This window comes from Convolutriloba macropyga, chromosome 7 (genome assembly GCF_964194025.1).
Source record: "Convolutriloba macropyga chromosome 7, txConMacr16.3, whole genome shotgun sequence".
Classification (NCBI taxonomy): domain Eukaryota; kingdom Metazoa; phylum Xenacoelomorpha; order Acoela; family Convolutidae; genus Convolutriloba; species Convolutriloba macropyga.
The window spans coordinates 37,274,356-37,300,324 of NC_134474.1; the positions used below are offsets into that span (position 1 = coordinate 37,274,356).

At 34.6% G+C, this 25,969-nt stretch overlaps 3 protein-coding genes across 3 annotated transcripts in view; 2 read left to right on the top strand and 1 right to left on the bottom strand.

The window, feature by feature from the left end:
- The window catches only part of LOC142342839 (small nuclear ribonucleoprotein F-like), a 537,554-nt gene that overhangs the window by 279,826 nt on the left and 231,759 nt on the right, over positions 1 to 25,969 (top strand). The gene's annotated exons all lie outside the window — the stretch shown is intronic.
- The window catches only part of LOC142342838 (vesicle transport protein GOT1B-like), a 456,129-nt gene that overhangs the window by 279,826 nt on the left and 150,334 nt on the right, over positions 1 to 25,969 (top strand). The gene's annotated exons all lie outside the window — the stretch shown is intronic.
- Positions 183 to 25,969, bottom strand: part of LOC142342837 (ER membrane protein complex subunit 3-like) — a 184,743-nt gene continuing 158,956 nt past the window's right edge. Inside the window, exon 4 of the mRNA XM_075394438.1 lies at positions 183 to 736. Coding sequence (XP_075250553.1) covers positions 552 to 736 — 185 coding nt within the window. The 3' untranslated portion in view covers positions 183 to 551. The remainder of the gene's footprint in view (positions 737 to 25,969) is intronic.

Consider the following 25,969-nt stretch of genomic DNA (forward strand, 5'->3'; position numbering starts at 1 on the left):
CAAACTTTCTTCGATATCAATTAATTGTGATTGTTTCCTAAATTGTTACAAATTTTATTACAAATTGTTTCCTTTTATTACAAGTTTATATACTATGCACAGCGCATCCACTCTCACGCACGAAACGGGTGAGCTTAAAATATTTTTTCTCTCTTCGCTTCTCTCGTCCTGAAAAATAACACTTTCCAAATAAAAGATTTTAATTAAATCATACAGAAGAGGGAACATTAAATATGTTAATCACGCAAGGACAAACAGAACTCATTAAAAATTACATAGAACAAACTAATACAAGAATTGCGTTCATTCATAATTTGCTTGCGCTCATTCAATGTAGGTTGTAGTTTGAGTTTATGTATTTTTTTAGGTAACAATAGGAATAATGACACAGGTAGACACTTAGGTAGACTATTAGCCGAAGATATCACATTTGTGAGGTGCTACACGAGAGAATCTCGTGTAGCACCCCAATTTCACAGATAGTGAGGGTGAGCTCGAGTAATTGCGTCAGTTATCCAGAAGTACTTCAATGTGCATGATAGTGGAAAACTTTAATATGAATTGACTGCAGAGTGCTGGGTGTTACTGGGTCTGATGGAGTTGGTAAGAAATCTGTCGGGAATGTGCCACCCTCGCAGCAGCTCATCTTCAACATGTGCGAATTCGTGACTCACAATCTCGAGAGATTCCCATTCCGATTTGAACAGTTTGTTCATGTCTTGACCCTGCTGCACACCTGAAAAAAAAACAAAAACAATATTATTTAAGCCTCGTACAGTTATCAGAACTACAACAAAACGTCACCTATGTAATTATTGGCAGCCTGCTGGACCTCAAGCTGTTACATGCTGGACTTCAAACATTATTGCCTAAGGTTATTACATGATCGATTACATGATATTACGATATTCGAAAGCAACCAATGCACTGTATTCTGACACATGGAAAACAATCCAGCCAAAAATGGGAGGGGGATGCTGGCTTGATATGCATTTTGGCATTGGAAGCCCATGCTGCAAATTAAAGACCACGCGGCGCAAGACGTCTTTAAAACGCCAGACGTCTGTAGTGCCAACTTTTACTGAGCCAGATAATTCTACTATCAACATCGACAATTTTTTGTTCTAATTTCCACGCTAAGATTGAAACATAATCTAAGCAAAATCACCGAAATCAAGCAGACAAATGCCAAAGGCACGTGAAAGCAAAATGGGATCTTTTCGGTTTGTGCCCCCCCAGTACGTTATGCGCCCCCCAGTTACAGAGCACGTGCCATTACATAGTAAATCATCATGTAAAAATATGGCAGGTGCGTCTGGGGGGTGCAAATAATATGCGCCCACTAAGCTGGGGGGGGGGGGGGCACAAACGGAAAAGATCCGTAAATTGAAGTAAACTTTTGGAAACCCAAGTAACTAATATTACCACGGTTGTTATCGCCACGAGAATTTATCAAACACCGAGGCAAAGCCGAGTTGTTATGATAACTTCGAGGACGATAACAACCATGTGGTAATTTTTTTAATCGAACCCTGTTGCGATCATTTCAAAATTGAACACAGTCAAAATGAGTGACTCTTTTTTAAGCAAAAATTCCCGGCGTAATTTTTCATGGGTGTGTAAACTGATGAAACACTTTTGAAAGTATCTTTGGATAGCATTTTTGATACTTTTCCAGGAGCCACAAATAACTATTTGAAAATGTTCGTTAGTGAAGTCAAAACGAGCAATGGCGAAGAATTTTCACCACAAACTCCACTACATTTTCAGAATTTGCAACAGAATTCAATTTTTTAATTAATTCAATTCAATTAATGTATTTGAAGGACCAATCAAAAAGGAAAAAGTTCCAATTGCTTTCTAATTTTTGTTAAATTTTTGATGAAATCATGGTTGTTTTTTTTAAGGAGGGATGGGTGGGTGGGGTAAACGGGTGGAGTAAAGGGTGGAAAAAAGTTTGAATTCTCAAAATATGACTGATCCACACACAATGAACTTGAGGGGGTGCAATTCTTGCTCTGAAAAACCTCCAAATAAATTGGAACATGTTCTAGAAGTTGATGTTCTTCATGACGCAAATTACAGAGATTTTCAACTCGCACTTGACAAGCGGATGAAAAAACTTATCAGCTAGGCGTTTTAACGGGACCCCACGACAAGCTGCTATTGGGATAGTGTTTTTCTGGCAATATAAAACAATAGTTTTTTGCATCTGTAATTGAGCTCGGTAAAACAGGTGCATTTTCAGACGCTGAAACAATTGGACAACTAAAACACACACAACTGTGGTTCTTTATGATTAATTTGTCCAATTGTTTTCTACTTTTGTAACTGCTCTTTTTGTCAGAGTTATTTGGACGGATTATGTACAAACAACTGTTGTTTTTTGTGCGTAATTTGGCCAAAAGTTTCTTTCATTTTGTACAAAACCTTCAGAGCTCACCACAGAATTTTTCCTAGTTTTGTCAAAAAAAAACTTTGTTCAGGACATCCTATTAGCGTCGTAAGTAACAGCACTCCTTGATGCTGGCCACAGTGAGCGCAAGGTTAAACAAATCTCGGGCCAAAGGAGTGATAGTGCTCTCAGAGTTTATAAAAGATCCACTTAAGCAAAGAAACGTATTAGTGCTACATTCGCGGGACCGAGCACTTCTAATTTTAATGATTTCCAAAGCTATAGTTCCATGGAACTTCAAATGTCCCAACTACCAATCGACGATTTTGATACCGACTCCACTTTGGAGTATGAAATGACCCACATCCCCGATATTTGCGCACCTCCCCCGTCAAAGGCTTCGAAACAAATTAATGTCTTCAAGAACTGTACTGTTCATATAAATAACCAATAACCAAAAGCTTGATAGTACTCTTGTTTATTTTTCAGACTACAAGTTTATCAAACTGTTTCCATCATTAGACTACGACTTTATCACCACTCTTTTATCGCCACTGTCTACTTAATAACAATGGCGATAAAAGAGTGTGATAAACTCGTAGTCTAATGCTGAAGAGTTTTTCCATTGTCGATCGGGCATTAAAAATTTAATCAACACCTGTTGCGATAATAGCAGTTAAATTAACTGCCAGTGTAATAAATTTTAATGCCCGATCGACACTTGAAAAAAACTTCAGCATTAGACTACGAGTTTATCAACTCTTTTATCGCCACTGTTACTAATTAAACAGTGGCGATAAAAGAGTGGTGATAAACTCGTAGTCTAGTGATGGAAACAGTTTGATAAACTTGTAGTCTAAAAAAACAAACATGATCGCAACAGGCTTCGCCTCGGAACTTAATAACTTCTCGGTGGCGATAACAACCGTGCGGTAATATTCATTATTACACTGGCAGTTTATTTAACTGCCATTATCGCAACAGAAGTTGATTAAAACTCGCATTTAAGACAGCGTACAAAGGCCCCCACCCCCTCCCCAATCCTCCTCGATGGGCTACATCCTATTTACCAAAGCCAGAAATTAAAATGTTTATTTTAAAATGGTGACATAACTCTGTGTCATTTCAAAATTGCAGCTTAAATCTCGAACCAGCATGACAGTATAGTACATTAATCAAAAACATTGCCATTAACATTGGATCTACGAAATGACCATTTGCCTTAAAATAAATTTTTATTGCAACCACAAACGATCGGAATTTGGATTCGAAGAATCAGTATTTAATGAATGAGATCAATCAGGCAGGGATAATTAATGTAGGAAACCAGACGAAGTCAATAGTTACAGATTGTCATTATATTTGCACATTAAAAAATTGAAAAATGTTATCGACAGGAAAACCAATCTCGAAATGCACTGGTCCTGTCTAGTTCAGGCTCAAGTTGATTGATACACAGGATTTGTTATCATTACTGCGTACTTTGAAATAACTAATAAGTTGGCTCTTTCCCAAAATTATAATCACCATTTTGGCATGTTTATATGTTGTATGACCACACTAAGGTGGAGAGGGGGTTTGAGAAAGACCCCAAAATATGCGATTAACAAAATACGGAAAACGCTAATTAAATTTTTGTCAAGTCAGTTGAAAACAATGCTGTCAGAAATAATCATGACCGCCGTTTGTCATGATATATAAATCTAGCAATTAAATAGTTGGTTAGAACAAAGGTAGTTAACATTTTCAATTATGAATAATTTAAAATAGACAAATTCATACAACTGATGTACTCATAAAAAGAATACCGGCAGGCAATAATGGTGAAATTAAAACTCAATTGAACATTGTAACAAAATTGGGTACAAATGACTGGTTAGATAAATCACCCAGTGTGTCAACTCTCAGTAGAGCAAGAGTCTATTGTCATCTTCCGATAACTAGTGAGATCAGACAAATATTTGAAATTCAAACAGGATCTCAAAAGTAATCAATAGTTCTCAAACAATTTAAAGGCGTCAGTTCTAATTTTGTTCACTCATTTATCAGACAAGAGGTGTCAGAATACATCAGAGAACTTGATTTTAAATAAAACCTAATAAATCAGGATCAAAACAGCAGGTACAGCCGATCAACAATCAGATAGACAACTAAGCTATAAGAAGGAAGCAAATAAATCCAGTGCCAAAAACTGAGTAACTCGGAGCAAGAACAATTTAAAGTTAATATTGAGGCGGAGTCTGCTATCTGCGTTACCTCTTACTTAACATAAACGAGAAATAAGTAATATGTAACTCCACAATAAATTAAAAACATCAAGTTTATATTGTTATTTCTCAGAGTTAAGTATTGAAATTTGGATGTAAAACCAGAATCGTTTACAAAGATATTTGGGTCCACAGTCAGAGAGGGATAACTAACAAAGGACTCAGGACAAATCAACAAAAAAAACAGTCATTATTAGAATTACAACAAAATCGATTTAGAGCCTACCTTGAGAATTTCACTGTCATTGAAAATTAAAAACGCAATTGAAAAAATGTCCTGAAACATCAACTGAAACTAGGATTTAAACAATAACACCTCGTTCGAAAATGGTGACCAGCAAAACTCAATTCAACATTGTAACAAAATTGGGTACAAATGACTGGTTAGATAAATCACCCAGTTTGTCAACTCTCAGTAGAGCAAGAGTCTATTGTTATCGTCCGATAACTAGTGAGATCAGACAAATATTTGAAGTTCAAACAGGATCTCAAAAGTAATCAAAAGTTCTCAAAGTTTTAAGGCGTCAGTTCTAATTTTGTTCACTCATTTATCAGACAACAGGTGTCAGAATACATTACAGAACTTGATTTTTAATAAAATCTAATAAATCAGGATCAAAACAGCAGGTACAGCCGATCAACAATCAGATAGACAGCTAAGCTATAAGAAGGAATCAATTACATCCAGTGCCAAAAACTGAGTTACTCGGAGCAAGAACAATTTAAAGTTAATATTGAGGCGGAGTCTGCTATCTGCGTTACCTCTTACTTAACATAAACGAGAAATAAGTAATATGTAACTCCACAATAAATTAAAAACATCAAGTTTATATTGTTATTTCTCAGAGTTAAGTATTGAAATTTGGATGTAAAACCAGAATCGTTTACAAAGACATTTGGGTCCACACTCAGAGAGGGATAACTAACAAAGGACTCAGGACAAATCAACAAAAAAAACAGTCATTGTTAGAATTACAACAAAATCGATTTAGAGCCTACCTTGAGAATTTCACTGTCATTGAAAATTAAAAACTCAATTGAAAAAATGTCCTGAAACATCAACTGAAACTAGGATTCAAACAATAACACTTCGTTCGAAAAAGGTGACCAGCAAAACTCAATTCAACATTGTAACAAAATTGGGTACAAATGACTGCTTAGATAAATCACCCCGTTTGTCAACTCTCAGTAGAGCAAGAGTCTAATGTTATCTTCCGATAACTAGTGAGATCAGACAAATATTTGAAGTTCAAACAGGATCTCAAAAGTAATCAAAAGTTCTCAAAGTTTTAAGGCGTCAGTTCTAATTTTGTTCACTCATTTATCAGACAACAGGTGTCAGAATACATTACAGAACTTGATTTTAAATAAAATCTAATAAATCAGGATCAAACCAGCAGGTACAGCCGATCAACAATCAGATAGACAACTAAGCTATAAGAAGGAATCAATTACATCCAGTGCCAAAAACTGAATTACTCGGAGCAAGAACAATTTAAAGTTAATATTGAGGCCGAGTCTGCTATCTGCGTTACCTCTTACTTAACATAAACGAGAAATAAGTAATATGTAACTCCACAAAAAAAAATTAAAAACATCAAGTTTATATTGTTATTTCTCAGAGTTAAGTATTGAAATTTGGATGTAAAACCAACATTGTTTACAAAGATATTTGGGTCCACAGTCAGAGAGGGATAACTAACAAAGGACTCAGGACAAATCAACAAAATAACAGTGTCATCATTAGAATTACAACACAATCGATTTACAGCCCAGCTTGAGAATCTCACAAAGTTAAAACAACTCAATTGCAAAAATGCCCTGAAACATCAACTGAAACTAGGATTCAAACCATAACACTTCGTTCGAAAAAAATACAACTACAACTAAAATCGAGAAATTTAAGTCACACGAATCACAACAATAGAAAACAAATTGATCATAGGAAGGTTTAGATAGCGTCACCAAATCCGAAAGTTGTAAGAAATACCACCAAAAATTTTCCTGTCAAACAAGTAATATGACGAAAAACATTTCGCCTAACGAAGTGAAGCTAGAAGCCCAACCACAACCTAACCATTAATTATATAATAGACCATGAACAACAATTTTCATACGGCAATTCAGTTTACATTTGAAAGCATCATCAAAAATCGGAAGAGGTGTCAGATATCATCCCGGCAATATTTTGGCAAAATTGGTAAAAGAAAGGAGCAACGAACAATGAGAACAAAAACTCAAATTCAGATAAACTTAAAACGTCATTGTCAGTCAGAAGACCGTGGTGTCATAAAATTGCACAAACTTCATGCACAACATAAACGCACCATAGAAGCGAACAATTAAAAATTTTCCATTAAAACTGCTAAACCAATTGACATACAAAAACTCTGAAGGATAGACTTCAAATGCCACCCATATATTCTACATTTTGAAGAATAAAAAATCTCCCAATTTTCATCAAAAGTTAAAACTTAAACATATGAGCCCAATTTGCAATAAGCAGAGTCTGCTATCTGCGTTACCTCTCACTTAACATATACAAGAAATAATTAATATGTAACTCCACAAACATTAACTAAAATTATCGCGTTTACAATCTAATTTATCAGAGTTAAATATTGAAATTTGGATGTAAAAGCAACGTCGTTTACAAAGAAATTTGGGTCCAGAATCAGAAAGGGATAACTAACAAAGGAATCAGGACAAATGAACAAAAAAACAGTGTCATTATTAGAACGACAACAAAACCGATTTACAGAATAGCTTGAGAATTTCACTAAGTCAAGAGAACATTCTAGAGAAAAATTTCAGAATTTCACTTGAAAATTGAAAACTCAATTAAAAAAATGTCCTGAAACATCAACTGAAACTCGGATTCAAACCATAACACTTCGTTCGAGAAATATACAACTACAACTAAGTTTGAGAACTTTTAAGTCATACGACGCACATCAATGGAAAGAATGGACCATTATCGTCAACAAAACCGGAGAGTTGTCAAAAAAACCAGAAAAGTTTTCCGTCTAAATTGTTTTAAGATGAATTAACAGTTCGCCTAACAAAGTGAAGCTAGGAGCACAACTAAAACGTAACACTTGATTAAATAATCTGAAAAGGTGTCAGATAACATCACGGCAATATTTTGGCAAATTTTGATAAAAAAGAAAAACGAACAATGAGAACAAAAACTCAAATTCAGATGAATTTCAAGCGTCATTGTCAGTCAGAAGACCATCGAGAGTCATCGCATACAAGTACAAATTAAGCGCACACAAGAAAAGAGCAAGACTGCAATATTACAAAGATAAATCAGAAGGCAATAAAAAACATGAACTGCTAAGTTAGCCTTTTCATGGCAGCCGAGCATTATGACTCATAAGAATGTTCAAAATAATCGCAGATACTAGAATTCACCAGAGACAAATTCGTTTACAAACAAATTTGGTTCACACATCCGACAGGGATAACTAACGAAGGGATTAGGTCAAATCAACAAAATAATACTGTCATCATTAGAATTACAATACAATCGATTTACAGCCGAGCTTGAGGAATTCACAGAGTCATTGAAAAATAAAAACTCAATTGAAAAAAAGGCTTGAAACATCAACTGAAACTAGGATTCAAACCATAACACTTCGTTCGAGAAATATACAACCCAAACTAAGCTCGAGAAATTTAACTCATACGAATCACAACAATAGAAAACAAATTGATCGTTAGGAGGTTTAGATAGCGTCACTAAACCCGAAAAGTTTAGAAATACCACCAGTACAATTTCCTGTCGAACAAGTATGACGAAAAAGAATTCGTCCACCAAAAAGAAGCTAGAAGAACAATAACAATCTAACAATTGATTATATAGACCATGAACAACAATTTTCATACGGCAATTCAGTTTACATTTGGCAACATCATAGAAAATCTGAAAAGGTGTCAGATATCACGGCAATATTTTGGCAAATTTAGTAAAAAAGGAGCAACGAACAATACGAAAAAAACTCAAATTCAGAAAATTTCAAGGCGTCACTGTCAGTCAGAAGACCGTCAAGAGTCATCACAAACAAGTACAATTTGAACGCCACAAGAAAAGGGCAACACTTTAACATTACAAAGATAAATCTTATGGCAAAAGAAAACATTATCTGCTTTAACTCAGCCTAAGTTAGCCAAACTGTTTTTCATGGCAGCCGAGCATTCGAACTTAGAAGAATGTTCAAAACAATCGCAGATACTAGAATTGATTCTCAGTTACACTGCATTCACCAGAAACAAAGTTGTTTACAGACAAATTTGGGTTCACACATCAGACAGGGATAACTAACGAAGGGATCAGGTCAAATGAACAAAAAAACAGTGTCATCATTAGAATTACAACACAATCGATTTACAGCCCAGCTTGAGAAAATCAAAGACATTCAAAATTAAAACCTTCAATTGAAAAAATGTCTTGAAACATCAACAGAAACTAGGATTCAAACCATAACACTTCGTACGAGAAAAATACAATCACAACTAAGTTCGAGAAATTTAACTGACACGAATCACAGCAAAAGAAAACAAATTGATCATTAGAAGGTTTAGATAGCGTCACCAAAACCGAAAAGTTGTGAGAAATACCACCAGAACATATTCCTGTCGAACAAGTATTATGACGAAAAACAGCTCGTCTAACGAAGTGAAGTTAGAAGCACATCCACAACCTACCAATTGATTATATAATAGACCATGAACAACAATTTTCGTACGGCAATTTTCCATTTACATTTGAAAACATCATCAAAAATCTGAAGAGGTGTCAGATATCACGGCAATATTTTGGCAAAGTTAGAAAAAAGGAGCAACGAACAATGCGAACAAAACTCAAATTCAGAAAATTTTAAAGCGTCACTGTCAGTCAGAAGACCGTCGAGAGTCATCACAAACAAGTACAAGTTGAACGCCACAAGAAACGAGCAACACTTTAACATTACAAAGATAAATCTTATGGCAAAATAAAACATTATCTGCTTTAACTCAACCTAAGTTAGCCAAACTGTTTTTCATGGCAGCCGAGCATTATAACTTAGAAGAATGTTCAAAATAATCGCAGATACTAGAAATGATTTTCAGTTACACTGCATTCACCAGAACAAAATCGTTTACAAACAAATTTGGGTTCACATATCAGACAGGGATAACTAACGAAGGGATCAGGTCAAATCAACAAACAGTGTCATCACTAGAATTACAAAACAATTGGTTTACATTCCAGTTTGAGAATTTCACAAAGACACTCAAAATTAAAACCTCAAGAAAAAATGTCCCGAAACAACTGAAACTAGGATTCAAACCATAACTTTTCGATCGAGAAATATACAGCTACAACTAATTTCGAGAAATTTAAGTCATAAGAATCACAACAATAGAAAATAAATTGATCATTAGAAGGTTTGATAGCTTTAAAAAATTCGAAAGTTGTAAGAAAAACCACCAGAACATTTTACTGTCAAACAACTATTATGACGAAAAACATTTCGCCTAACGAAGTGCACCTAGAAGCACAACCACAACCTAGCCATTAATTATATAATAGACCATGAACAACAATTTTTGTACGGCAATTTTCAGTTTACATTTGAAAACATCAAATATCTGAAGAGGTGTCAGATATCACGGCAATATTTTGGCGAAGTTAGAAAAAAGGAGCAACGAACAATGCGAACAAAACTCAAATTCAGAAAATTTTAAAGCGTCATTGTCAGTCAGAAGACCGTCGAGAGTCATCACAAACAATTAAAAGTTGAACGCCACAAGAAAAGAGCAACACTAACATTACAAAGATAAATCTTATGGCAAAAGAAAACATTATCTACTTTAACTCAGCCTAAGTTAGCCAAACTGCTTTTCATGGCAGCCGAGCATTCGAACTTAGACGAATGTTCAAAACAATCGCAGATACTAGAATTGATTCAGAGTTACACTGCATTCACCAGAAACAAAGTCGTTTACAGACAAATTTGGGTTCACACATCAGACAGGGATAACTAACGAAGGGATCAGGTCAAATCAACAAACAGTGTCATCACTAGAATTACAAAACAACCGATTTACATTCCAGTTTGAGAATTTTACAAAGACACTCAAATTTAAAACCTCAAGAAAAAATGTCTCGAACCAAGGATTCAAACCATAACTTTTCGATCGAGAAAAATACAACTACAACTAATTATGAGAAATTCAAGTCATAAGAATTACAACAATAGAAAATAAAATGATCATTAGAAGGTTTGATAGCTTCACCAAATCCGAAAGTTGTAGGAAATACCACCAGAACAATTTACTGTCAAAAAAGTATTATGACAAAAAACATTTCGCCCAAAGGAGTGAAGCTAGAAGCACAACCACAACATAACCATTAATTATATAATAGACCATGACCAACAATTTTCGTACGGCAATTCATTTTACATTTGAAAACATCACCAAAAATCTGAAGAGGTGTCAGATATCATCACGGCAAAGTTTTGACAAATTTGGAAAAGAAGCAACGAACAATGAGAACAAAAACTCAAACTCAGATAAATTTAAAGCGTCATTGTCAGTCAGAAGACCGTCGAGAGTCATCACAAACAAGTTCAAATTGAACGCACAAAAGAAAAGAGAAAGACTAACACTAAAAAGATAAATCATATGGCAGCATAAAAGATGAACTGCTTTAACTCAGCCTAAGTTAGCCAAACTGTTTTTCAATGCAGCCGAGCATTATAAGTTAGAAGAATGTTCAAAATAATCGCAGATACTAGAATTGATTTTCAGTTCCACTGCATTCACAAGAAACAAATTCGTTTACAAACAAATTTGGGTTCACACATCAGACAGGGATAACTAACGAAGGGATCAGGTCAAATCAGCAAAATAACGGTGTCATCATTAGAATTACAACACAATCGATTTACAGCCCAGCTTTAGAATTTCACAAAGTCATTGAAAATTAAAGACTCAATTGAAAAGAAGTCCCGAAACATCAACTGAAACTAGGATTCAAACAATAACACATCGTTCGAAAAATATACAACTACAACTAAGTTCGAGAAATTTAAGTCATACGAATCACAACAATAGAAAACAAATTGAACATTAGAAGGTTTAGATAGCGTCAACAAATCCGAAAGTTGTAGGAAATACCACCAGAAAAATTTCCTAACGAACAAGTATTATGACGAAAAACAGCTCGTCTAACGAAGTGAAGCTAGAAGTACAACCACAACCTAACCATTGATTATATAATAGACCATAGACAACAGCTTTCATACGGCAATTCAGTTTACATTTGAAAACATCATTGAAAATCTGAAGAGCTGTCAGATATTATCACGGCAAAGTTTTGACAAATTTGGAAAAGAAGGAGCAACAAACAATGAGAACAAAAACTTAAATTCAGATAAATTTAAAGCGTCATTGTCATTCAGAAGACCGTCGAGAATCATCACACACAAGTACAAATTAAGTGCACACAAGAAAAGAGGGCAAGACTGTAAGATTACAAAGATAAATCTGAAGGCAATAAAAAACATGAACTGCTTTAACTCAGCCTAAGTTAGCCAAACTGTTTTTCACGGCAGCCGAGCATTATAACTCAGAAGAATGTTCAAAATAATTGCAGATACTAGAATTGATTTTCAGTTACACTCCATTCAGCAGAAACAAATTCGTTTACAAATAAATTTAGGTTCACACATCAGACAGGGATAACTAACAAAGGGATCAGGTCAAATCAACAAAATAACAGTGTCATCATTAGAATTACAACACAATCGATTTACAGCTCAGCATGAGAATCTCACAAAGTCATTGAAAGTTAAAAAACTTAATTGCAAAAATGCCCGGAAACATCAACTGAAACTAGGATTCAAACCCTAAAACTTCGTTCGAGAAATATACAACCATAACTAAGTTAGAGAAATTTAACTCATACGAATCACAACAAAAGAAAACAAATTAATCATTAGAAGGTTTAGATAGCGTCACCAAAGCCGAAAAATTAGGAGAAATACCCCCAGAACATATTCCTGTCGAACAAAATTATGACGAAAAACAGCTCGTCTAACGAAGTGAAGTTAGAAGCACAACAACAACCTACCAATTGATTATATAATAGACCATGAACAACAATTCTAATACGGCAATTCAGTTTAGATTTGAAAACATCATTGAAAATCTGAAGAGGTGTCAGATAACATCACGGCAAAGTTCTGTTAAATGAGGGAGCAACGAACACTGAGAACAAAAACAACACTGAGATTTTCAGATAATTTTAAAGCGTCATTGTCAGTCAGAAGACCGTCGAGAATCATCACACACAAGTATAAATTAAGCGCACACAAGAAAAGAGCAAGACTGTAAGATTACAAAGATAGATCCAAAGACAATATAAAACATGAACTGCTTTAACTCAGCCTTAGTTAGCCAAATTGTTTTTCATGGCAGCCGAGCATTATAACTCAGAAGAATGTTCAAAATAATCGCAGAAACATGAATTGATTTTCAGTTACACTGCATTCACAAGAAACAAATTCGTTTACAAACAAATTTGGTTTCACACATCCGACAGGGATAACTAACGAAGGGACCAGGTCAAATCAGCAAAATAACGGTGTCATCATTAGAATTACAATACAATCGATTTACAGCCCAGCTTTAGAATTTCACAAAGTCATTGAAAATTAAAGACTCAATTGAAAAGAAGTCCCGAAACATCAACTGAAACTAGGATTCAAACAATAACACATCGTTCGAAAAATATACAACTACAACTAAGTTCGAGAAATTTAAGTCATACGAATCACAACAATAGAAAACAAATTGAACATTAGAAGGTTTAGATAGCGTCACCAAAGCCAAAAAATAGGAGAAATACCACCAGAACATATTCCTGTCGAACAGAATTATGACGAAAAACAGCTCGTCTAACGAAGTGAAGTTAGAAGTACAACCACAACCTAACCATTGATTATATAATAGACCATAAACAACAGCTTTCATACGGCAATTCAGTTTACATTTGAAAACATCATTGAAAATCTGAAGAGGTGACAGATATTATCACGGCAAAGTTTTGACAAATTTGGAAAAGAAGGAGCAACAAACAATGAGAACAAAAACTCAAATTCAGATAAATTTAAAGCGTCATTGTCATTCAGAAGACCGTCGAGAATCATCACACACAAGTACAAAATAAGCGCACACAAGAAAAGAGGGCAAGACTGTAAGATTAAAAAGATAAATCTGAAGGCAATAAAAAACATGAACTGCTTTAACTCAGCCTAAGTTAGCCAAACTCTTTTTCACGGCAGCCGAGCATTATAACTCAGAAGAATGTTCAAAATAATTGCAGATACTAAAATTGATTTTCAGTTACACTGCATTCAGCAGAAACAAATTCGTTTACAAATAAATTTAGGTTCACACATCAGACAGGGATAACTAACAAAGGGATCAGGTCAAATCAACAAAATAACAGTGTCATCATTAGAATTACAACACAATCGATTTACAGCTCAGCATGAGAATCTCACAAAGTCATTAAAAGTTCAAAAAAAATCAATTGCAAAAATGCCCTGAAACATCAACTGAAACTAGGATTCAAACCATAACACTTCGTTCGAGAAATATACAACCACAACTAAGTTAGAGAAATTTAACTCATACGAATCACAACAAAAGAAAACAAATTAATCATTAGAAGGTTTAGATAGCGTCACCAAAGCCGAAAAAATAGGAGAAATACCCCCAGAACATATTCCTGTCGAACAAAATTATGACGAAAAACAGCTCGTCTAACGAAGTGAAGTTAGAAGCACAACAACAACCTACCAATTGATTATATAATAGACCATGAACAACAATTCTAATACGGCAATTCAGTTTAGATTTGAAAACATCATTGAAAATCTGAAGAGGTGTCAGATAACATCACGGCAAAGTTCTGTTAAATGAGGGAGCAACGAACACTGAGAACAAAAACAACACTGAGATTTTCAGATAATTTTAAAGCGTCATTGTCAGTCAGAAGACCGTCGAGAATCATCACACACAAGTATAAATTAAGCGCACACAAGAAAAAAAGAGCAAGACTGTAAGATTACAAAGATAAATCGGACGGCAATATAAAACATGCACTGCTTTAACTGGGCCTAAGTTAGCCAAACTGTTTTTCAAGGCAGCCGAGCATTATCACTTAGAAGAATGTTCAAAAAATAATCGCAGATACTAGAATTGGTTTTCAGTTACACTGCATTCAGCAGAAACAAACTCGTTTACAAACAAAATTGGGTTCACACATCAGACAGGGATAACTAACAAAGGGATCAGGTCAAATCAACAAAATAACAGTGTCATCATTAGAATTACAACACAATCGATTTACAGCTCAGCATGAGAATCTCACAAAGTCATTGAAAGTTAAAAAACTCAATTGCAAAAATGCCCTGAAACATCAACTGAAACTAGGATTCAAACCATAACACTTCGTTCGAGAAATATACAACCACAACTAAGTTAGAGAAATTTAACTCATACGAATCACAACAAAAGAAAACAAATTAATCATTAGAAGGTTTAGATAGCGTCACCAAAGCCAAAAAATAGGAGAAATACCACCAGAACATATTCCTGTCGAACAGAATTATGACGAAAAACAGCTCGTCTAACGAAGTGAAGTTAGAAGCACAACCACAACCTACCAATTGATTATATAATAGACCATGAAGAACAATTCTCATAGGTCAATTCAGTTTAGATTTGAAAACATCATTGAAAATCTAAAGAGGTGTCAGATAACATCACGGCAAAGTTCTGGAAAATGAGGGAGCAACGAACACTGAGAACAAAAACTTAAATTCAAATAATTTTAAAGCGTCATTGTCAGTCAGAAGACCGTCGAGAATCATCACACACAAGTATAAATTAAGCGCACACAAGAAAAAAGAGCAAGACTGTAAGATTACAAAGATAAATCGGACGGCAATATAAAACATGCACTGCTTTAACTGGGCCTAAGTTAGCCAAACTGTTTTTCAAGGCAGCCGAGCATTATAACTTAGAAGAATGTTCAAAAAAAATAATCGCAGATACTAGAATTGATTTTCAGTTACACTGCATTCAGCAGAAACAAACTCGTTTACAAACAAAATTGGGTTCACACATCAGATAGGGATAACTAACGAAGGGATCAGGTCAAATCAACAAAAAAACACATTCATTATTAGAATTACAACACAATCAATTTACAGCCCAGCTTGAGAAATTCAAAGACAATCAAAATTAAAAATTTCAATTGAAAAAATGTCTTGAAACATCAACTGAAACTAGGATTCAAACCATAACACTCCGTTCGAGAAATATACAACCACAACTAAGTTCGAGAAAATTAACTCATACGAATCACAAGCATAGAAAACAATTTGATCATTAGAAATTTTAGATAGCGCCACCAAACCCGAAAAGATGTGAGAAATAATACCAGAACATATTCCTGTCGCACAAGCATTATGACGAAAAACAGCTCGTCTGACGAAGTGCAGCTAGAAGCACGGCCACAACCTACCAATTGATTATATAATAGACCATGAACAACAATTCTCATAGGGCAATTCAGTTTAGATTTGAAAACATCATTGAAAATCTGAAGAGGTGTCAGATAACATCACGGCAAAGTTCTGGAAAATGAGGGAGCAACGAACACTGAGAACAAAAACTTATATTCAGATAAATTTAAAGCATCATTGTCAGTCAGAAGACCGTCGAGAATCATCACACACAAGTACAAATTAAGCGCACACAAGAAAAGAGAGCAAGACTGTAAGATTACAAAGATAGATCCAAAGACAATATAAAACATGAACTGCTTTAACTCAGCCTAAGTTAGCCAAATTGTTTTTCATGGCAGCCGAGCATTATAACTCAGAAGAATGTTCAAAATAATCGCAGATACTAGAATTGATTTTCAGTTACACTGCATTCAGAAGAAACAAATTCGTTTACAAACAAATTTTGTTTCACACATCAGACAGGGATAACTAACGAAGGGATCAGGTCAAATCAACAAAAAAACACACTCATTATTAGAATTACAACACAATCAATTTACAGCCCAGCTTGAGAAATTCAAAGACAATCAAAATTAAAAAATTCAACTGAAAAAATGTCTTGAAACATCAACTGAAACTAGGATTCAAACCAAAACACTTCGTTCGAGAAATATACAACCACAACTAAGTTCGAGAAATTTAACTCACACGAATCAAAGCAAAAGAAAACAAATTGATCATTAGAATGTTTAGATAGCGTCACCAAATCCGAAAAGTTGTGAGAAATACAACCAGAATATATTCCTGTCGAAAAACTATTATGACGAAAAACAGCTCGTCTAACGAAGTGAAGTTAGAAGCACAACCACAACCTACCAATTGATTATATAATAGACCATGAACAACAATTCTCATACGGCAATTCCGTTTAGATTTGAAAACATCATTGAAAATCCGAAGAGGTGTCAGATAACATCACGGCAAAGTTCTGGAAAATGAGGGAGCAACGAACACGGAGAACAAAAACTTAAATTCAAATAATTTTAAAGCGTCATTGTCAGTCAGAAGACCGTCGACAATAATCACACAGAAGTACAAATTAAGCGCACACAAGAAAAGAGAGCAAGACTGTAAGATTACAAAGATAGATCTGAAGGCAATATAAAACATGAACTTCTTTAACTCAGCCTAAGTTAGCCAAACTGTTTTACATGGCAGCCGAGCATTATAACTTAGAATGTTCAAAATAATCGCAGATACTAGAATTAATTTTTAGTTACACTGCATTCACCAGAACAAATTCGTTTACAAACAAATTTGAGTTCACCACATCAGATAGGGATAACTAACGAAGGGATCAGGTCAAATGAACAAAATAACAGTGTCTTCATTAGACTTACAACACAATCGATTTACAGCCCAGCTTGAGAAATTCAAAGAAATTCAAAATTAAAACCTTCAATTGAAAAAATATGTCTTGAAACATCAACAGAAACTAGGATTCAAACCATAACACTTCGTACGAGAAAAATACAATCACAACTAAGTTCGAGAAATTTAACTGACACGAATCACAGCAAAAGAAAACAAATTGATCATTAGAAGGTTTAGATAGCGTCACCAAAACCGAAAAGTTGTGAGAAATACCACCAGAACATATTCCTGTCGAACAAGTATTATGACGAAAAACAGCTCGTCTAACGAAGTGAAGTTAGAAGCACATCCACAACCTACCAATTGATTATATAATAGACCATGAACAACAATTCTCATACGGCAATTCAGTTTAGATTTGAAAACATCATTGAAAATCTGAAGAGGTGTCAGATAACATTACGGCAGAGTTCTGGAAAATGAGAGAGCAACGAACACGGAGAACAAAAACTTAAATTCAAATAATTTTAAAGCGTCTTTGTCAGTCAGAAGACCGTCGACAATCATCACACAGAAGTACAAATTAAGCGCACACAAGAAAAGAGAGCAAGACTGTAAGATTACAAAGATAGATCTGAAGGCAATATAAAATATGAACTTCTTTAACTCAGCCTAAGTTAGCCAAACTGTTTTACATGGCAGCCGAGCATTATAACTTAGAATGTTCAAAATAATCGCAGATACTAGAACTGATTTTTAGTTACACTGCATTCACCAGACCAAATTTGTTTACAAACAAATTTGAGCTCACCACACATCAGACAGGGATAACTAACGAAGGGATCAGGTCAAATGAACAAAATAACAGTGTCATCATTAGAATTACAACACAATCGATTTACAGCCCAGCTTGAGAAATTCAAAGACATTCAAAATTAAAACCTTCAATTGAAAAAATGTCTTGAAACATCAACTGAAACTAGGATTCAAACCAAAAACACTGCGTTCGAGAAATATACAACCACAACTAAGTTCGAGAAATTTAACTCACACGAATCACAGCAAAAGAAAACAAATTGATCATTAGAAGGTTTAGATAGCGTCACCAAATCCGAAAAGTTGTGAGAAATACCACCAGAACATTTTACTGTCAAACAAGTATTATGACGAAAAACTTTTGGCCTAACGAAGTGAAGCTAGAAGCACAACCACAACCTACCAATTGATTATATAATAGACCATGAACAACAATTCTCATACGGCAATTCAGTTTAGATTTGAAAACATCATTGAAAATCTGAAGAGGTGTCAGATAACATTACGGCAGAGTTCTGGAAAATGAGAGAGCAACGAACACGGAGAACAAAAACTTAAATTCAAATAATTTTAAAGCGTCTTTGTCAGTCAGAAGACCGTCGACAATCATCACACAGAAGTACAAATTAAGCGCACACAAGAAAAGAGAGCAAGACTGTAAGATTACAAAGATAGATCTGAAGGCAATATAAAATATGAACTTCTTTAACTCAGCCTAAGTTAGCCAAACTGTTTTACATGGCAGCCGAGCATTATAACTTGAATGTTCAAAATAATCGCAGATACTAGAACTAATTTTTAGTTACACTGCATTCACCAGACCAAATTCGTTTACAAACAAATTTGAGCTCACCACACATCAGACAGGGATAACTAAGGAAGGGATCAGGTCAAATGAACAAAATAACAGTGTCATCATTAGAATTACAACACAATCGATTTACAGCCCAGCTTGAGAAATTCAAAGACATTCAAAATTAAAACCTTCAATTGAAAAAATGTCTTGAAACATCAACTGAAACTAGGATTCAAACCAAAAACACTGCGTTCGAGAAATATACAACCACAACTAAGTTCGAGAAATTTAACTCACACGAATCACAGCAAAAGAAAACAAATTGATCATTAGAAGGTTTAGATAGCGTCACCAAATCCGAAAAGTTGTGAGAAATACCACCAGAACATTTTACTGTCAAACAAGTATTATGACGAAAAACATTTCGCCTAACGAAGTGAAGCTAGAAGCACAACCACAACCTAACCATTAATTATACAATAGACCATGAACAACAATTTTCGTACGGCAATTTTCCGTTTACATTTGAAATTATCATCAAAAATCTGAAGAGGTGTCAGATATCACGGCAATATTTTGGCAAATTTAGAAAAAAAAGGAGCAACAAACAATGCGAACAAAACTCAAATTCAGAAAATTTTAAGGCGTCACTGTCAGTCAGAAGACCGTCGAGAGTCATCACACAAACAAGTACAAGTTGAACGCCACAAGAAAAGAGCAACACTTTAACATTACAAAGATAAATCTTATGGCAAAATAAAACATTATCTGCTTTAACTCAACCTAAGTTAGCCAAACTGTTTTTCATGGCAGCCGAGCATTATAACTTAGAAGAATGTTCAAAATAATCGCAGATACTAGAAATGATTTTCAGTTACACTGCATTCACCAGAACAAATTCGTTTACAAACAAATTTGGGTTCACATATCAGACAGGGATAACTAACGAAGGGATCAGGTCAAATCAACAGAACAACATGTTCATCACTAGAATTACAACACAATCGATTTACAGCCCAGCTTGAGAAATTCAAAGACATCCAAAATTAAAAACTTCAATTGAAAAAATGTCTTGAAACATCAACAGAAACTAGGATTCAAACCAAAACACTTCGTTCGAGAAAAATACAATCACAACTAAGTTCGAAAAATTTAACTGACACGAATCACAGCAAAAGAAAACAAATTGATCATTAGAAGGTTTACATAGCGTCACCAAAACCGAAAAGTTGTGAGAAATACCACCAGAACATATTCCTGTCGAACAAGTATTATGACGAAAAACAGCTCGTCTAACGAAGTGAAGTTAGAAGCACAACCACAACCTACCAATTGATTATATAATAGACCATGAAAACAATTCTCATAGGTCAATTCAGTTTAGATTTGAAAACATCATTGAAAATCTAAAGAGGTGTCAGATAACATCACGGCAAAGTTCTGGAAAATGAGGGAGCAACGAACACTGAGAACAAAAATTTAAATTCAGATAAATTTAAAGCGTCATTGTCAGTCAGAAGACCGTCGAGAATCATCACACAGAAGTACAAATTAAGCGCACACAAGAAAAGAGCAAGACTGAAGATTACAAAGATAGATCTGAAGGCAATATAAAACATGAACTGCTTAAACTCAGCCTAAGTTCGCCAAACTGTTTTTCATGGCAGCCGAGCATTATAACTTAGAAGAATGTTCAAAATAATCGCAGATACTAGAAATGATTTTCAGTTACACTGCATTCACCAGAACAAATTCGTTTACAAACAAATTTGGGTTCACATATCAGACAGGGATAACTAACGAAGGGATCAGGTCAAAACAACAGAACAACATGTTCATCACTAGAATTACAACACAATCGATTTACAGCCCAGCTTGAGAAATTCAAAGACATCCAAAATTAAAAACTTCAATTGAAAAAATGTCTTGAAACATCAACAGAAACTAGGATTCAAACCAAAACACTTCGTTCGAGAAAAATACAATCACAACTAAGTTCGAAAAATTTAACTGACACGAATCACAGCAAAAGAAAACAAATTGATCATTAGAAGGTTTACATAGCGTCACCAAAACCGAAAAGTTGTGAGAAATACCACCAGAACATATTCCTGTCGAACAAGTATTATGACGAAAAACAGCTCGTCTAACGAAGTGAAGTTAGAAGCACAACCACAACCTACCAATTGATTATATAATAGACCATGAAGAACAATTCTCATAGGTCAATTCAGTTTAGATTTGAAAACATCATTGAAAATCTAAAGAGGTGTCAGATAACATCACGGCAAAGTTCTGGAAAATGAGGGAGCAACGAACACTGAGAACAAAAATTTAAATTCAGATAAATTTAAAGCGTCATTGTCAGTCAGAAGACCGTCGAGAATCATCACACACAAGTACAAATTAAGCGCACACAAGAAAAGAGAGCAAGACTGTAAGATTACAAAGATAGATCCAAAGACAATATAAAACATGAACTGCTTTAACTCAGCCTAAGTTAGCCAAATTGTTTTTCATGGCAGCCGAGCATTATAACTCAGAAGAATGTTCAAAATAATCGCAGATACTAGAATTGATTTTCAGTTACACTGCATTCAGAAGAAACAAATTCGTTTACAGACAAATTTGAGTTCACCACACATCAGACAGGGATAACTAACGAAGGGATCACGTCAAATCAACAAAATAACAGTGTCATCATTAGAATTACAACACAATCGATTTACAGACCAGCTTGAGAATCTCAGAAAGTCATTAAAAGTTAAAACTCAATTGAAAAAATGTCCTGAAACATCAACTGAAACTAGGATTCAAACCATAACACTCCGTTCCAGAAATATACAACCACAAATAAGTTCGAGAAATTTAACTCACACGATTCACAGCAAAAGAAAACAAATTGATCATTAAAAGGTTTAGATAGCGTCACCAAATCCGAAAAGTTGTGAGAAATACCACCAGAACATTTTACTGTCAAACAAGTATTATGACGAAAAACATTTCGCCTAACGAAGTGAAGCTAGAAGCACAACCACAACATAACCATTAATTATATAATAGACCATGAACAACAATTTTCGTACGGCAATTTTCAGTTTACATTTGAAAACATCATCAAAAATCTGAAGAGGTGTCAGATATCACGGCAATATTTTGGCAAATTTAGAAAAAAAAGAGCAACAAACAATGCGAACAAAACTCAAATTCAGAAAATTTTAAAGCGTCACTGTCAGTCAGAAGACCGTCGAGAGTCATCACAAACAAGTACAAGTTGAACGCCACAAGAAAAGAGCAACACTTTAACAATAAAGATAAATCTTATGGCAAAACAAAACATTATCTGCTTTAACTCGGCCTAAGTTAGCCAAACTGTTTTTCATGGCAGCCGAGCATTATAACTTAGAAGAATGTTCAAAATAATCGCAGATACTAGAATTGATTTTCAGTTACACTGCATTCACCAGAACAAATTTGTTTACATACAAATTTGAGTTCACCACACATCAGACAAGGGATAACTAACGAAGGGATCAGGTCAAATCAACAAAATAACAGTGTCATCATTAGAATTACAACACAATCGATTTACAGCCCAGCTTGAGAAATTCAAAGACATTCAAAATTAAAAACTTCAATTGAAAAAATGTCTTGAAACATCAACTGAAATTAGGATTCAAACCAAAAACACTTCGTTCGAGAAATATACAACCACAACTAAGTTCGAGAAATTCAACTCACACGAATCACAGCAAAAGAAAACAAATTGATCATTAGAAGGTTTAGATAGCATCACCAAATCCGAAAAGTTGTGAGAAATACCACCAGAACATTTTACTGTCAAACAAGTATTATGACGAAAAACATTTCGCCTAACGAAGTGAAGCTAGAAGCACAACCACAACCTAACCATTAATTATATAATAGACCATGAACAACAATTTTCGTACGGCAATTTTCCATTTACATTTGAAATCATCAAAAATCTGAAGAGGTGTCAGATATCACGGCAATATTTTGGCAAATTTAGAAAAAAAGGAGCCACAAACAATGCGAACAAAACTCAAATTCAGAAAATTTTAAGGCGTCACTGTCAGTCAGAAGACCGTCGAGAGTCATCACACAAACAAGTACAAGTTGAACGCCACAAGAAAAAAGCAACACTTTAACATTACAAAGATAAATCTTATGGCAAAATAAAACATTATCTGCTTTAACTCAGCTTAAGTCAGCCAAACTGTTTTTCATGGCAGCCGAGCATTAGAACTGAAGAATGTTCAAAATAATCGCAGAAACTAGAATTTATTTTCAGTTATACTGCATTCACCAGAAACAAATTCGTTTACAGACAAATTTGAGTTCACCACACATCAGACAGGGATAACTAACGAAGGGATCACGTCAAATCAACAAAATAACAGTGTCATCATTAGAATTACAACACAATCGATTTACAGCCCCGCTTGAGAATCTCACAAAGTCATTGAAAGTTAAAAACTCAATTGAAAAAATGTCCCGAAACATCAACTGAAACTAGGATTCAAACCATAACACTCCGTTCGAGAAATATACAACCACAACTAAGTTCGAGAAATTTAACTCATACGAATGACAACAATAGAAAACAATTTGATCATTAGAAATTTTAGATAGCGTCACCAAATCCGAAAAGTTGTGATTTTCCTGTCGAACAACTATTATGACGAAAAACAATTCGTTTGACGAAGTGCAGCTAGAAGCACGGCCACAACCTACCAATTGATTACATAATAGACCATGAACAACAATTCTCATAGGGCAATTCAGTTTAGATTTGAAAACATCATTGAAAATCTGAAGAGGTGAAGAGGTGTCAGATTACATCACGGCAAAGTTCTGGAAATGAGGGAGCAACGAACACTGAGAACAATAACTTAAATTCAGATAAATTTAAAGCGTCATTGTCAGTCAGAAGACCGTCGAGAATCATCACACACAAGTACAAATTAAGCGCACACAAGAAAAGAGAGCAAGACTGTAAGATTACAAAGATAGATCTGAAGGCAAAATAAAACATGAACTGCTTTAACTCAGCCTCAGTTAGCCAAACTGTTTTTCATGGCAGCCGAGCATTATAACTTAGAAGAATGTTCAAAATAATCGCAGATACTAGAATTGATTTTCAGTTACACTGCATTCACCAGAACAATTTCGTTTACAAACAAATTTGAGTTCACCACAGAACAGACAGGGATAACTAACGAAGGGATCGGGTCAAATCAACAAAATAACAGTGTCATCATTAGAATTACAACACAATCGATTTACAGACAAGCTTGAGAATCTCAGAAAGTCATTAAAAGTTAAAACTCAATTGAAAAAATGTCCTGAAACATCAACTGAAACTAGGATTCAAACCATAACACTCCGTTCGAGAAATATACAACCACAACTAAGTTCGAGAAATTTAACTCATACGAATCACAACAATAGAAAACAAATTGATCATTAGAAATTTTAGATAGCGTCACCAAATCCGAAAGTTGTAGGAAATACCACCAGAAAAAGTTCCTAACGAACAAGTATTATGACGAAAAACAGCTCGTCTAACGAAGTGCAGCTAGAAGCACGAGCCCAACCTAAAAATTGATTTTACAGCAGACCGTAAACAACAATTTTCAAACGGCAATTCAGTTTACATTTGGAAACATTATTGAAAATCTGAAGAGGTGTCAGATAACATTACGGCAAAGTTTTGGCAAATTTGGAAAAGAAGGAAAAACGAACACTGAGAACAAAAAGTCAAATTCAGACAAATTTAAAGCGCCATTGTCAGTCAGAAGACCGTCGAGAGTCATCACAAACAAGTACAAATTAAATGCACACAAGAAACGAGCAAGACTAACATTAAAAAGATAAATCTTATGGCAATATAAAAAATGAACTGCTTTAACTCAGCCTAAGTTAGCCAAATTGTTTTTCATGGCAGCCGAGCATTGTAACTTAGAAGAATGTTCAAAACAATCGCAGATACTAGAATTGATTTTCAGTTACACTGCATTCACCAGAAACAAATTCGTTTACGAACAAATTCGGGTTCACACATCAGACAGGGATAACTAACGAAGGGATCAGGTCAAATCAACAAAACAACATATTCATCATTAGAATTACAACACAATCGATTTACAGCCCAGCTTGAGAAATTCAAACCAAAACACTTGGTTCGAGAAATATACAACCACAACTAAGTTCGAGAAATTTAACTCACACGAATCACAGCAAAAGAAAACAAATTGATCATTAGAAGGTTTAGATAGCGTCACCAAATCCGAAAAGTTGTGAGAAATACAACCAGAACATTTTCCTGTCGAACATGTATTATGACGAAAAATAGTTTGTCTAACGAAATGCAGCTAGAAGCACAACCCCAAACTAAAAATTGATTTTAAAATAGAACATGAACAACAATTTTCATATCGCAATTCAGTTTACATTGGTAAACATCATTGAAAATCTGAAGAGGTGTCAGATAACATCACGGCAATATATTGGCACATTTGGGAAAAAAAGGAGCAACGAGCAATGAGAACAAAAATAGAGTACCAATTAAAAGCACACTAAAAAATATAGCAAGACTGTAAGATTAAAAAGATAAACCTGATGGCAATATAACACACGAACTGCTGTAATTCAGCCTAAGTTAGCCAAACTGTTTTTCATGGCAGCCGATCATTAGAACTTAAAAGAATGTTCAAAAAAATCGCAG